General features: G+C 40.0%; 1 protein-coding gene across 4 annotated transcripts in view; it reads right to left on the bottom strand.

Annotated features, from left to right (window-relative positions):
- Positions 1–16,065, bottom strand: part of mkln1 (muskelin 1, intracellular mediator containing kelch motifs) — a 29,527-nt gene that overhangs the window by 6,175 nt on the left and 7,287 nt on the right. Inside the window, exons 6-16 of one of the 4 annotated variants that reach the window (XM_084346444.1) lie at positions 15,621–15,840; positions 15,378–15,494; positions 15,058–15,123; positions 12,294–12,406; positions 11,356–11,568; positions 9,850–10,071; positions 9,562–9,691; positions 4,661–4,808; positions 3,686–3,800; positions 1,080–1,219; positions 74–176 (exon numbers count right to left, since the gene is read on the bottom strand). In XM_084346444.1, the coding sequence (XP_084202570.1) occupies positions 74–176; positions 1,080–1,219; positions 3,686–3,800; positions 4,661–4,808; positions 9,562–9,691; positions 9,850–10,071; positions 11,356–11,568; positions 12,294–12,406; positions 15,058–15,123; positions 15,378–15,494; positions 15,621–15,840 (1,587 nt within the window). The remainder of the gene's footprint in view (positions 1–73; positions 177–1,079; positions 1,220–3,685; positions 3,801–4,660; positions 4,809–9,561; positions 9,692–9,849; positions 10,072–11,355; positions 11,569–12,293; positions 12,407–15,057; positions 15,124–15,377; positions 15,495–15,620; positions 15,841–16,065) is intronic. The other 3 variants (XM_084346446.1, XM_084346445.1, XM_084346447.1) reach the window with 3 other exon arrangements.

Raw genomic sequence — 16,065 nt, 5'->3', positions numbered from 1 at the left:
TAGCTTTTTTCTCTAGCCAAAAAATATTTTTAGTGAAACTTCCACTGAAAACCAAACTACTAATGTTTAATACCTCTTTGGTCTCATCAGGGTCTGTGTGGTCCACCGTCAGTGACAGGTCGTTCTGCAGGTATTTTAGTGCACTCAACGGCTCCGACTGGGCTTTCTCCTCAAACCTGGCCAAACAAAACACACTCAAGGTAAACATGCTGCAGTTACAACAGAAAGACACTAGATGGCAACAGACACAAAGCAGAGATAACCCCACAGCTCAGTAACTCAGGTTTCCCATCATCACCTGGATGGAAGATTCCATTACCTTTCTTTGACTTTCCATTACCTTATCACATTATATTACCAAGTCAAAGGTCTTTTCTTGACATATAAATAAATAAATAAAATAAATAAATGGTATTTTTCATTTTAAAGAATCAGCTCCTCTACAGTGGCTACTGCTGTGAACAAATTGAACAAAACAAACACCAAATGGTAAATAATTGGAATGTGAAAACAACATGAACATCCTCATGACATTTAGTTGCATCATTTTGTTCTACTCCTACATGAAATGTCTGGCAATTAACCAAGAACCATTATCTCATCCATCTAACGTTAAAGGTACAATGGTTTCGACTGGGACTGACCTCATAATGTCCCAAATATTTGTCAACACTATTTTTTTTCCTCGGAACTCGACATCAAAAAGGCTGAGGACACATTGATTTCACCACTTGTTTTTCTTGTTTTCAGTATCTCGATACCGGCCAATACAAATGACTGATCTGATACCAGAGCTTTCATTTATTTGAATTTTGGACACCTCAGTGCACGACATTGCTTGGGATTGTTTTTTAGTGTTAAAGGTCCAGACCAACACTGTTTTTAATTACTATACTGTTGGGGTATTGTGACTCATCATTTAAATGTATATTAGTCAGTCCTTGACAATACCCCATCTGTTTAAGAACATCAGTAGGGATGCTGATAATGAGTATCAGTGTATGATATTGGTGCACCAATTAAAGACAAAGCACATGTTATGATGTGGTGTTAAGGCTGTAATCTAAAAAGCTACACACCTGTATTTCCTGATGAGGTATCTGCAGTGGCGGAGCAGGTACTCCTTGGAGGGCCGACACAGTTTGAGGGACCAGAAGTCATCCAGACGCATCTTGGGAGAACAAGACTTCCCAGGGTTTCCACCAAACAGGTAATGAACCTGGAAATACACATTGATGAAATATACATACAAACCTATAAACCCCAAATTAAATATATATTAAAAACTTAAGAAAACTAAATCTAAGATTATAGCTGCTGCGCAGCGATGGGTCGGGTCCGGGCTATTTTTGGCAATTCTGAGCAACAAACAGGAGAATAGGAAGACAAGACAGTTGACAACAATGCTCATTTTGGACCACTTGAGGATTGAACCCACAACTTCTGGAACCAAAGACTGTCATCTATCGCTCTGAGCTAATTGGCAAGTGGCAACACAACAGTGGCTTCACAAATTGAGTAAGCCAGTCACTGTTGCGCAGGCAGATTTGAAACCACCGTAAAAAATTCAGTTATCAAGACAAAAATCTGAAAATACACATATTGCAGCATGGAGATGTTGGTAATTTTAAAAATGATTGATTTGCTCCATAAGTGAATAACTGGTGTTTAGCTATGTCATCATTGCATTGACTCCAATTGTTCACATGAAAGAAAAATTAAAAATGCTGTGAAAAATTCAGTTTTTGAGGCTCAATTTTTGATAAATCAAAGGAGGAGAGAGGAAATAGGTTTAAGAAGTTTTACAGTTTTTGAAAAAAAACTGAGTGATGTACTTCATAATTTTTAATAGGTTTAAATGTACAAAAGTTTCTTCAATATTGAGGCTACAGTTTGATGAAAGTTCTGAAGCTGTAGCAAGTATGGTTGATTTGTTATGAATTTTCAAAGTTTTGAACTTTAGACGCTTGCTGTAGCACCACCATCAGGACTATTGGCTTGGGTTTACAGCTGAGGTAATCTGGCATGAGACTGGACCTTTGTGCAAAAATTGGTTATCTTTCGTCCATGGTCCAGTCCAAGCTATTTGTTTTTATTTAATTTAGAGGCTTGCTGCGATGCCACCGTCAGGACAATGGTCTTGTTTTTCATGTTGAGGACATCTGACATTTTGATCTGTCATCATCATCATCCTTGCTGGGTCTTGAACCCACAACCCCTGATACCAAGCACCAGCTCCTAACTCACTGAGCTAATTGGCTGGAAGTGAGACCTGCTGTGTAGCTTGATTTGTCGACTCAGGGAGTCACTGTCCGGGCAGCTGTTGTCAAGGCAGATTTCAAAAATGGTCAAAATGTCAGAAATTCCTTGACTTAAAAAAAATCTGATAATACATAAATTGCATCTTGACAGCATGGAAATGTTGGTGATTTGTTTTTAACTTAAAGTGTTTTGCTTCATAAGAGAAAATTTGATGTTTAAAAATGCCACTCTTCCATTGACTCCAGTTGTTCCCATGAGAGCAGAATTCAAAATGTTCTCAAAAATTCAGTTTTTGAGATAAAATTCTGATATTTGCCAAACTCCATCAACCATGACTGCAAAATATTCTCAATTTTTTTCAGGAAGATTGAAAATGTATTTAGCAAGAATTTGATAGTATATGTTTACAGTACTGTTTACAGTCAAACATTTTGATGCACTGTAGGCTTAATTTTTGATAAATCAAAAATCCAAGAAACAAGTTTTGTGGAGGACGGTCTGAAGATGCTCTCTAGCAAGTTTGGTGACAATTGGGCAAAAATTGTGGGAGGAGATAGGTTTTATAAGTTTTACAGGTTTTGAAAAAAACTGAGTGATGGACTTCATAATTTGTAATGAGTTTAAGTGGACTAAAGTTTCAGCAGTATTGGGGCTACAGTTTGGTGAAAGTTTCAAAACTGTAGCATGTACTGTTGATTTTGTAGGTATTTTTAAAGTTTTTAAATTTAAACGCTTATTGTGCCCCCCCCAGGAGGAATATTGACATGTCCTTGGAATTAAGTAAATCTGGCATGGGGCCAGACATTTCTGTAAAGTTTGGTGAGTTTTCGCCCATGGGAAGTATGACTTCCTCGGAAGAAGAAAGAAAGAAAGAAAGAAAGAAAGAAAGAAAGAAAGAAAGAAAGAAAGAATTCCTAGGAATACAATAGGTTCCTGGCAGCTTAGCTGCCCGGACCCTAAAAATGTCTAAACTTACAAAACTGTTATCACTGTCTTTAGTTATACTGGATAGTCACATCCAGTATTACATAATGCGTGATCTTTTTCTTTCCTCAGTTAAAAATAAAACTATTTAATTCCCCAGAGTTTTGTTGTGACTAAGCAGCCAAAAGATTATCAAAAAAAAAAAAAAATAATAATAATTGTGCTAAAAGTGACAGGTTAGGAGAAAACAACCTTTAACAGTTATTCATTCATAGCTGAATTTGTGATTTTTCTTCTGATCTTTGAGAGAATTTGAAACACAACTGGGGTTATAATCCTCTCTATAATTCTGACTCTTAGCTCTTCACCAGTGTTATTTGCTGTTCGTGTAACAGAAGACAGCTGTGATCAAGCAGTGGAGCCAGGAAATGTCTTCACTGAATGCAACATGAATTCAAGTGAAAGTGTATGAAATAAGAGAGTGTGAACTGTGTGTTACCTTGTGCATCTCATCGTAGACCAGCTGGTGTGCAAAGCGTGGACACGGCTCCTCCTCCTGCAGAGCCTTGCTTGGGTTTTCTTTCACTGCCTGATCATTCTTATACACACATGACCTGCGCAGGAACACACACACACATTAAAAAAACGAGTAGGGAGAAAATTTACATTTGTAACGAGAAAAACACTAAAGCCCTCCTAAAGCCCTTAGGAAAAGATGTTCAACAAATTCAGTTTGTTATGCATGTACACCGCCCCTTCCTACATACAGACACACACACACAGACCCACACACACAGACATGCACGCATGCAGACAGACATGCACCCACACAGACCTAGGAGAGAGGAACAAGCACACGTCAACATAATTCTGCAAGTGTCTCATTGACTTATTTCACTGGACAGCGAGTACAAGAACAGCTACTGAAATCAATGTACTGGAACAGTAAGGGATGCAGCCTGTTCTTTCACAGCCACTGATCCAAAACATGACATGTGCAAATACAGAAAGTGGACGCACACGCAAACACACACACACACACACACACACACAGACACACACACGCACGCACACACACACAGACACACACACGCACACACACACACACACACACACACACACACACACGCACACACGCACACACGCACACACGCAGACACACACAGACACACACACACACACACACACATAATCACATAGACACTGGGAACATGCAGTTCCCTGGTGGAGGGCTGAGAGGTCAGGAAAAGCTTTGAAATGTAACTCTCTGCAGTGGTGAAATCTGTATAAATATATTGATGAGTGAGCCAGAGTGTGTTGTTTTCATGCATTCTCTCTGTTATCTGTTGTGGTGACATCTTGGCTACAAAGAGCTGGTGTGTGTGAAAGGATTTCCTGTGTGTTTGTGTGTGTGTATGTGTGCTCGCTCCTTGTTGCTGCGGTGGTGGCGTGTGTGTGTTTATCTCTCTCCTACCAGTTGTTGCGTGCAATGTCATAGATCCAGAAGGAGTTGCGGACGTTCTCCTCGCGTTTGTCCTTGTCCTTGCTGAGGCCTGACAAGACGTGGATCTCATTGAGCTCGGGGTCGATGGTGGCTCTCTGGGTAAAGCCTGTCATCGGTACTGTGGAGGCAAAAAATAGCAACGATAAATGGGCAGGGAGGTCAGCTCAGAAATTAAAAACATTCACTCCTCCAGCAGATCTGATTTAGCACAGGTAAGAATATGACAGTGTTTGAATGAAGTTTACAGGTCAGTACATTTTTGTTAGCATGGAGGAAAAACTTCTTTCACCCCAAAATGGAGAGAAGAGTAAATGTAAAATAAAGCAGAGCTAAAGAAAACTACTTGATAACACAGCAATACGCCTCCATGGCAACAAGTCCCGGCAGAGAAGGAGTGAACAGCATGCAAATGAGGATGGGTGTGATGGAGACACGCCGACACACACTGTTGTTCTCCTGTTATTTCAGCAGGCCTGAGACCTGCTGTAGGTGCAGCAAGGCAGCAAAAGTCACATGAGTGAGGGTCAAGTTCCCTGTGCGGGTCAGCAATAAGAGCACTTCCAGCAGTCCCTGAAGTCAAAGCCTCGATCGAATGACCAAATGTAAACAATGTCTGTTAGGGCTGCATGCAGCACTCATATGGCAGTTAGTTTGTTCAATACTGCAAGCTGCAACATGATTTATGAAGATTTCTACTTAATGTATGTGTAATTGAATCATATATTGCTGTGTTTCAATACAATTACATTTTGTTAAATAGAAACTTAAATCTAGTTTAATCTTAATTAATACTGCATCAACAGTTCAGCACAGCACTGACATGTTAAAGACTGATTCCATTTTCCAGTCAAACTGAAGAACTTCTGCATTTTTTTCTATGGATTGTGCACAACAGCACAACAACCATGAAAATCATGATGATCACTCAACTGACTCAGACTCAGAGCTGAATATCTGCTGAGGTAACTGCCACAGACAAACAGGAATAATTCAACTAAAATGACTGTTTCATGCACAAATTATTAAATCACAAAGGGATACATTTTTTAAATGTTTGTTTTTAATCTTTAACAAGTGAACTTGTTAAAAGAGTTATGTAAATGTCTTCTGCAGCGGACACCACACATCAACAGTGTAACAAGTGATTCAGGAATAATACTTTTAAGTTTAATAATATTTTCTTGTAGATCTTATTTCTGTGACTGATACATACATCTGTTTACTCCAGTTAACATTGTGCACTAAAGAGTATATTCTGCCCATTGAAGCTATATTTCAATAAAATCTGAAGACTATTTAATATTTCTGTTTAATAAGTATGCATGTGTAAATTATGTGTTGCTAAACGTGTTGATTTTGAATGATTTTATTATAACTATCAAGCAGCATTTAGATTTTTACTGCAAACAAATTGAGATCATTTGTTAAATTCAATTATTAATGTTATTTTACTGACACTATATTGAATTAAGATGAAATGCAAAAACTCAATCTATCCATCTTCTGAAAAGGAATTCTGAGCAACACATTTTATTGCCACAAAGTAAACAGTTTGCTTCAACACAATCTCACCCATGAAGTCAATTGGAAAACTAAACACTCTGTGCTTGACTACAACACTCTGCAACTGGATATTGGACTTCCTCACAAGCAGACCCCAGAGAGTTCGGATTGGCAGTCACACATCTTCTACGTTAGTGCTCAACAACGAAGCCCCCCCAGGGCTGTGTGCTCAGCCCCCTCTTGTTCACACTGTACACCCATGACTACACTCTCAGACATCAAGAGAACTCTATTGTGAAGTAGGCGGACAACACCACCATCATCATCATTGGCCGTATCATAAACAATGATGAGAGATTCATATCGAGAGGAAATCAACAATCTTGCAGAGTGGTGCACAGAGACAATCAACGTCAGCAAAACCAAGGAGCTGATTGTTGATTTTAGAAGGAAGGAGGCAAAACACACCCCTGTCTACATCAGTGGAGCTGAGGTGCAGCAGGTAAACAGTTATAGGTTCCTTGGAATTATCATCACTGAGAACCTTCTTCATCTTCATCTTACATCACCACCCTGGTTTAAAAAGCACAGAAAAGGCTCTACTTCCTATAGAAACTTCAGAAAGTTAAATTCCAGAGCAAGATTCTGGTCACCTGTTAGAAAGAAGCAATAGAACGCATCCTGACTGGAAGCATCACAAACTGGCATGGTTCATGTACAGCCCAGGACAGGAAGGCTCTACGGCAGGTGATTAAAACTTCCCAGAACATAATTGGTACCATCTACAGAGCACCAGTGACATTGGTGAAGTAAGATGTTTGCACAGAGCCCAAAGGATACCAAAATATGACAGCCAACCCAGCCACAGTGTGTTCAACCTGCTGCTATCTGGCAGAAGATACAGAAGTATCCACTGCCAAACCACCAGACTACATTCCCCAGGCTGTGAGACTGAGACCTCAAAAACAACATTCAACACTCCATAAAATAGATGTAGCAGGACTCAAGGACTCTAACATTATTTTGCTTTTTTTAGCCTGTGTTTAAAAAATGTCAAATACATTTACCTTGTACCTTGTAAAAGCGAAACTGAGCAAAGCACTGCAAAGGCAGGCCTTATAGTTTCAAACATCATTAAAACAACAGAGGGGAAAAACACAACACGATGGTATTTTATCCAGGAAGCTTCATAGAACCAGAAAACATACAGCAACTGTGAATCATCAACAGTACTTTCCAATACACAGACACTATTTGTAGCGTAGAGGTAACTCTGAGACTCTCCAACTGTGCTACAACTGTGGGACAACACAGACGATATTTAATTTATTACAGTGATATCATCTAAATGGGCTTAATTTGACTGAAACTCCCAGCTGAGCTCAGACAGACAGGCAGGCAGACAGACAGCAGGCTGTGTAGCAGACGTAAGTTCTCCTGCACAGAGTTGGGGGTTACGGGTCAGCACGTGAAGACCAACAACACGAGATATTGCTGCAGTGCTGAGCCACAGCACACATCAACATGTGACACTGATTATGAGAAAGAGAGAACTGTTTGGGCTTGCTCCTTCCTTCCTGCCAAAAAACATTCTGTTCTTTCTTGCTCTGTTTCACTCGCACACCCATTTGAATTTTTCAATTTCTCTCTCCCTTATTATCACTATGTCAAGATTCTCTCTCCCTACTCGGCTCTGACAGAACAGAGGGTGAGACAAGGGTCTATTTATGCTGTGTTTGAGGTGGAGCCGAGAGTGCGGCAGAGAGTTCAGTCAATCTGTCTAACAGGGCAGGAAGTGTGTGACTGCTGTCGGAGCTTTTAAGGCAGGGAATCTGTCAAATCTGACAGAGGCAGAGAAGCCCACAAACACACAGAGCCCATTAGACTCTGAATGCAGCAGCAGAGATGATCACAGGTTGTTTACTTTGTGTGACGGAGCCACAGGTTTGTGTTAAACAATACCCCTGAGGCTACAGGGCAGCTACCCAAAAACCCTCAGCCACATGAGTCAGGTGGTGGCTTTGAAAATGACAGCGCAAGGAGTGCCCGATATAACAAGTATTTGGGGAATTTATATTGAATCACATTTTTTGAGTTCCAGCTCTGTTTCATCCTGCATGTGAACATGCAACGGAGTCAATATTCAAAGTAACACAACAGTTTTCCAGCTTCAATATGAATCTGTTTTTCTACAAAGACACAACATGGAAGCCAGTGTTGAGATTATATCACAGACACATTAAAATTTAAACCGTTAAACCAAAACGTGTTAGAATAGCATTCATAAAGCATTCTTCCACTACACTACACTTTTGGAAGAGGATTGTTATGCAACGTACTAGCTTAGAGACTTAGCCTGCTGCTGCCCTGTTAGGTTAACCTAGCTTAGCCTACCCAACCTCATAACCTGTATAATCATTCAATCAAGTTTGATAGTAACTTGTAATCCTATAAGGTACATAGCTAGTGTTCAGCATAGCGGCTGAGAGAAAACACAGTGCCGCTGTGGCTTTGCGCTACCCACGATAGTCTACGGCCAAGACCCCAACAACTGAGAGACAACTGAAAGTCTCAGAGCTCTCCGTCTTTAAGGGGAACTCTGGCATTTTTCAATCTGGACCCTATTTTCCTTGTTTTTGTGACTAATGGAGACAACAATTTTTGAAACTGGTCCAGTATTGAGCGCTTCAGTTGCTAGCCATGAAGGGCTGCAATGTGATCTCAGTGGGCAAATTGCACACTGTCAAAGTCGTCCACTGAAATTGGTTGTCTTTGCTACTGACAGGCTCAGATTTGTTATCGTAAGTGTCTGACAACTTATTGGAAAGAATCTCTACAGAGACAAAGCTCTTAAAAAATAAGACAAACTTTCTCATATTATAGCTTACTAGATTTACCGCACTGCGGTTGTATGCCTCTGTAATGCACATTTTTAATTTGGTCTGTGCAAAGCAGGGAATACAAGGAAGTAATTGTTTCAGTTGCTGATGGTTCAAAGTTACAGTTACAGTTTAGCCAGCTCCCAAAGGCTTGCTGTCATCCAAACTGTAGTGTCCTTGTTATTAAACTGGAGGAAACCAACACAAAGTCATTGATTACTGGGCTAACTGTGTGTTTTTCAGAGTTAAAATTTGACTTGATGCTGAATTTCCTTGCAAGTGACAAAATCTCCCACTGAGAATTCTTTGTAAAAGAACAATATCAGATTATTGACCAACCAGTGCGGCTTTATCAATCAATAACCCCTATCAATTTTGACAAGTTCTAAACTTATACTGTACAGCATTTCAAACTGTGTGATGGCATTGGCCTTGATGATTCCTCTTCCTAAGCAGAGAAAGAAGTGTACGACGGAGGACAAATCTTACCCATGCCTGAGTCTTTCTTCGTGCCGTCAGATATGATCTCAACATGGTCTCCATCCACATCGTAGCTGAAGAAATCATTGAGGTACGTCTTTGACCTCTGACCTCCAAACACGTACAGACAGCGGTTTCTCTATGATTGTAAGGTACAAGAAACAAAAAGGCAGAAACACAGAGATAATGATTAACATTAAAGCTGAAAGTATCTTATTAAAACAACCAAGCAGAATTGTCCTCAGAACAATAATAATAAACCTAAGACATGTCTTCAGAAGGGCAGAGTGGACTCACAGTGTGGAAGAGCATGCAGTGTCCAATGCGAGACTGGACATCTTCCGGCCCAGCGTTACACGAGTCTTCCCTCAAGAGGCTCCACGTTCCGGCCTGGCAGTGATAGGCGTACAAGCCGCTGAACTGAGGCTCTGATGTCCGACTGTCCTCCACGCTGCCGTTACATGTCAGGATGCGCCCACCAAAAGTGTAGATCATGTGCTTCTCCGAGTCCATGCACATCTGCAGGAAGAGGAGAGGTCAAAGAGGACAAGAGATGGGGAAACAGGAAGTGTGGGAGTTCAGAAAGAGGGTTTGCAAAGTACAGCAGGATGAGTCTCTGATTTCCACTATTTGTGTTCAAGAATTAAAGAGAGGACTGTTATATTACAATTCTTGGTTTCCATATATGAGCTTTTATTGAGATGATTAATAAATGCTTCAGCACTTTTCGAAAAAACTGGTTCTGCCTCTGAGCATGAAAATCTTCAGAAAAGGCTAATGAAGGCACATGTGACCCTAATATTCAATACTATGTTATGTTGTCTGATTCCGTTTCATTCATTTTTCTACTTTAGAACCCAAAGAGATTCCACTGAGATGTGTTCAAGCCAAGGACAGCTTTCTTTGACCAAAAAACGTCTTTCTTTAAAGTGACAAAACCTATAGCTATGACCTCAATATTATATGAAATTTCGCTTCAAGTATATTTTCTTCTGTTTTACACACTTAGCTATGCAGACTGTGCATTGAGATCTAAAGCTACCAAAACACAGGCGATCTCTAGTCAATACTGATGTGAATGCACCCCGTGTAGTCAAGGACAGAGCACTGAAGCTGCTGCTGCTCTGCTAATATGCTGCTCATGCTACACCTCCCCCGTAGACATGGTGTGAGGCGAGAGCTTGAAATTGCTTTTTTGTCCAAACCTGCAGGCTGACAACCAGATATATTCAGCTTACTATCACAGTAGACTGATTAATATTCCCATTTGATAAGCTAGATCAAGAGCACTTATGGGATTTCTGCTTTAAAAATTACCTTACCAATTAACTATTTATTAAAGATGTTGCTAGTTAGACCAATTGTTTCAGCTCTGAAAGGTTTTCTCTGTGCCATGAGGTGTACACATACTTTCTAAACAAGACATTAGACATTACACAAATTGTCTTAGATCTCAATGTACATACTTACACTTTGCCATACACTCAGTTACCAGTTTATAATGTTCACCCACCTTGAAATCAGTTCAGTCTAGGGAATTTTACCTACATGACAGTTATATATTTGAGTGGTGTGAGCTTTGTCATTTTGAAAGCTGCAATTTGTGGGACTGTTGCACTAATTTGCTTCATATTAAAAGGCGTTTCCTAAATTTTCTCCACGTTATTTATATCAATGATCGTAGACTAGACAAGCATATTTCACTAGTCAAATACAAGCGTAACCTAGCAAAGTGATCATCAGTACCAAAATGCTCAGCTGGTTTCGGTTTCCCAGCCAGTGTATACATGAAACAAGAGGTACCTGATGGTCAAACACCAACTTTGGCCCCCCATCAGCTGACGTGTCCTCGCTGAGTAGCGTCCAGGTGTTGGCGTCAATGTCGTAGCGGTAGAAGTCGCTCTTCAGAGACTTGCTGTTCCTGACACTGGAGTCCAGGTACCGGCCCAGGGTATAGATCTGACGCCGCTGGGAGTCAATACACATCTTGTGGCACGAGCGAGCACTTGGTCCACTCTGATAGGTGCACAGGAGCAGTAGTGGGAGGAGTATAAATATCTTTAAGTTTAGTAAAAGTAGCAATACATCAGTTTAGAAATACTTTAAAATTTTACTTGAGACCACTATTAACTTAAGCACCAAAAGTAAAAGTAGTGATTATGCAGAATAATTTAATTTTGAAATATATATAATATATATTGTTGGATTATAGTTATAAATGCATGAATATGCAAGCATCACTTATGTATTGACTAGTAAAGGTGGAGTTAATTTTAATTTCTTCACTGCCATAACCTATAATAATACATTATAATTTGTTAATTGATTGCTGTTGATATTAGTTAAAAGTTTTATAAATCTGAATTTCTACAGCCAACTACAGCTGAAAAAAATGTAGTGCAGTAGCAGTATAAAGTAGCATTAAATGAAAATACCCAAGTAAAGAACAAATAGGAAGAAAACCTAAACTTTGTCCTGAAGCCCATAAGACTAAAGCTAAAACCTTTTTCTCGTTAACACGTAATGTGCAATCTGGTTTTCTTAACAAGAAATATCCATGAAAATATAAAAACAATTTCATGCTCAAATCACTGGAACATGGTGAAAGTTTGAGGATTTTAAGAAGCAAACACTCCCACAACTTTTCACTCATAAAATGTTTCGAACATTTTTTGTACGTTTTGGTGTCTTTTGTCAATATATATCTGTGTTTGAACAAAATGTTTTCTGATCTCACGCACCTCTTTCTCAGTGTCTCTGGAGATGCAGGCCCACTGGTTCTCCTGAACGCTGTAAGCCCAGAAGTCAGCCAGGTCCTGTGTGCCGTCCCAGCCCCCGAACAGGTACACGGTCTCTGCAGAGACCAACAACAGAAACTGTCACACACTAAATATTCAGAGTTACTCTGAATAATCCAATTAAAGTTATGCTTTGATAAAGCATTAAATGTTCCCCGAGGTGAGCATGTAGTCAGTTGCAGACAAAGTTATCAACACGGAGAAACATCACATGGTAAGATCCAGCCTGCAGCAGTGAACGTGAACACATAGACAGGCAGAACACACACAGACAAACTGCATCACCTTCTCTTAGTCTTTCAAAAACATGAGTGAGTAAATCGGATCAGAGCATTCATTTTTGGATTCATTCTGGTTTGGAATGAGACGGTCCAACACATTATCATTTTAAAATATTCTTAAAACAAATCTGGGAATCACTAACATTTTGGAGCTACTCAGTCACAAGGCAACTTTTAACTGTGGCGTTAAAATGACACAACACATGATGTATTGTGATATACTACCTCTTTCCAACTCCAATACTTTCCCAATCTCTCCTATGAAAACATCATTGTTTAGGTCAAACACAGGCCATTGCAGCTCAGGCAGATGGCAGTTGTGGGAAGTTGCGATTGTATCAGAGACTTGTGTAGGAGGAAATAAGTTCAGCCATTGCGGCTACAATTCCAAAACTGAGTCTGGGCCAGAAAATGAGTTGTGAAGGCCAATAAGTATGCAATGAGTCACTGGTTATGATCAACAATAGGTTTGTTTTGGGCTGAGGATCAGTACTTTTAAATCAAAATTACATTTGTGTAAGGCTGTGAATATGCGCTTTGGTGTTTGAAAATGATCCTGGATCATGCCTCCTAATGTTAAGGATACTGTGACCATGTGTAGCTACCAGGCTTAGGAGGTAAAGGTCAACCTATACACCCTGTATGAGCTAACCACTGGATTAACAAGACAAGTATATGGCTGGACCGTGTCTGGTCAAGGTGCAAAAATGTGGCCAATTTGTCACTGGGGTATCAGTGGTAGAGTTTACCATTTTAATTCCTGGATATAAAATGCTCATGTGCAAAAAAAACCACAGCAGAATATTCCTTTGTCTGCGCGTGATAACTTAAGTTACATTCACAGATTTCTTGTGTTACTGATTTTATTCATTATCATGGCAGCTGTAGCCTAAAAATCTATTGCTGAGAGCTACTGATTATTTGCCCTTGATGTAAAGGAGAACACATTGTCATTTAAGCTTAACTATTCCCCATTTTGAGTTTCACACTTAATGTTTCCCTTGCCTTATTCTCATTGCCATTTAGAATTTCACCTTTGCAAGTGCTTTCAGTTTGAGCATTTCCAGGTCAGCTGTTGTGTTTCAAATTTTACTTCTTTAATTTTTTACTCACTTTACCCTTCATTTTAAGTTTTTTTTTCTATTTACTTTCTCTTTTTAAGTTTATTTATTAAAAGATTATTCCTAGTTGTGTAATAAAATAATAAAAAAAAAAATTTTAATTGGATTTATTTTAGGTTTTAATAATGTATTTGGACTTCACATTTTAATTATGGCCTAAAATATCCTCCATTCAGAGGATGCTCTAAGCGCTCTGAAACTGGAACAGTGAATTTCTGAACAACCATTTTTGATTGAATTTATGAATGTACCTGTTTATAGCTAAACAATCAGTGGACTAATGGTTATTTTAATCATTAACTCATGTTTGTATAGTTAATAACCTAACACACCGGAAGTGGATGAGGATGAAAGATGAACTCGAGCTCGGCAGTCTGTGCAGTTCTAAGTTTGTCTTTAGGCTGAAGTGATGTGCCTTCCCAGCAGCTCTTAGAACACAATGCTTTGACTGATTTAATCATCTACATTAAATATACAAAAGAAGACAACATTCTATTGATGGTTAGCATGTCAAATTTTACAAATACAGTAAACAGTAACCAATAGCCACTTCTTTGACTCCTGTGTCCCAAAAGTCCCCAAATTGGGGTTGGTTGATGAAGAATGTTAATAACAGGTTAAAATTGCAGTTATAATTTACTCAATATTTTCAGGACAATGTTTATTCTGTAAAGTTTTCTGACTGTTTTCTTTATTTAGACATGTCATAGTGTAAGTTGAATCGTCAGTTTAAACCCCAGGGAAATGAATCATTAGTGAGACACACACTGATCCTCTGTCTATATGTTCCAACATAAACAAAAGAGAAAACAAGAGAGTGAGTGAGAATGATCAGGATCAGGATGAGACAGAACCTTTGAATAAGAAATCATTGGGAATCTCCTGTATAAACTGCTCCGATCATCTACTGCGACCAAAACACAGAGGTCAGTGTGTGCAGCCTGAGACACAGACCAGAGGGATGCAATGCCTTCTCTCAGTCCTCACACACGTTGCAGACACTGCATCACTCTTTCTCACACACACACAATGCAGGCTTTTGTTTTTCAGATGCCCTTCGGTCAAATACGCCACCACCAACAAACAATAGTTGTGTGTCTCTGACAAAACAAAAGTCGTGATTTATCTGCTCCAAGAAGAGAAATGCCCTCTGGACTATTTTATTTTGGAGAAGGGCTGTAGTTGGAGGGAGGGTTAATTCGATTAAACAGTAATAGAGCTTTGCGTTCTGAGCGTGTGTAGGAGGGTATGAGTCATAGCGTTGATTAAACAGCCAAGTCATAACACTGGCTGCGTGGGTCTTACCAGTCTGGACGTCAATGACCATTTGATGTCCTCCCCTCATCCCCGGCCTGTTGTCGTCGCCATCACCTGCAAGGAGGGGAGGAAGGAGGACACAAGGATGGTACATGAGCGTGGGAGATGGAAGATGACGCAGAGGAAAGTGAGAGACAGGATGATGTGATGGGTGGAATAATGGGAGGAGCAGAGGGCGGAAGGGAAACGACAAACAAAAAGAGGGAGGGTGGCATCGCTTTAGCTACAAGGCCACAGAGCTTTCACAGTGTGCTGATATGTTTGATTGACGGATCGGGAACATTTCCCACTTGAATAGAGGGTCTCACTGTTCATGTCGTCTCGGTTGATTTCTTGGGCGCTTGTACCTTTGTTGCATTTCGGGATGATCTGACTCCACCTGGGCTTGTACTCCTGCTGGCTGATATACTGGTTAAACAAACCGTCTAGCAAGGAGAGAAGAGGATCAATTATGGCAAAATCAGCATTAACACAAACAAAAACCAAACATAAAGGCCTTGACTGAGTAGGAGTCAGAATTTAAAAAAACATTGAGGTAACTCAGCAGTAACCTGTGATGCTTTGCTCTGGTACGATACCTCTCACAGCTTTGTCTATGAGCTCCTCACAGGCATCAAAGTCTCCTTGCAGCACCAGCCTGTCATGCAGGTGGGTGAGCATTGGGTGCTCCAGTGCTATCCGAGTCTTCTTTTGCAGTGACTCGAAGGCCTCTGTGTAGTTATGCTGTCGGAAATGCTTGAGGCAAAGGCGGATGGCTTCCTGTTCTCTGTACTGCAAGAGCATAATGGAGAGGAAACCGATCTAGGCTCAGTCCACAACCACAACCCATAACTCTTATTGGAGCAGCTGACAAAGGGGACATCATAATTTGAGTGACCCTAAATATCTGGGTATTAAACCTCAACTCTTTCTAGTACCAACCACAAGATGTTGGCACCAAATGCTTGGTCTTTTTAGATGTGTTTACTTGCTCTTTATCAAGTGTATCATTATTTC

This window comes from Pagrus pagrus, assembly GCF_965226575.1.
Source record: "Pagrus pagrus genome assembly, chromosome: 23".
NCBI classification, from domain to species: Eukaryota; Metazoa; Chordata; class Actinopteri; order Spariformes; family Sparidae; genus Pagrus; species Pagrus pagrus.
The sequence above is the reverse complement of the archived record's forward strand: the minus strand, read 5'-3'. Positions and strand labels throughout refer to the sequence as shown.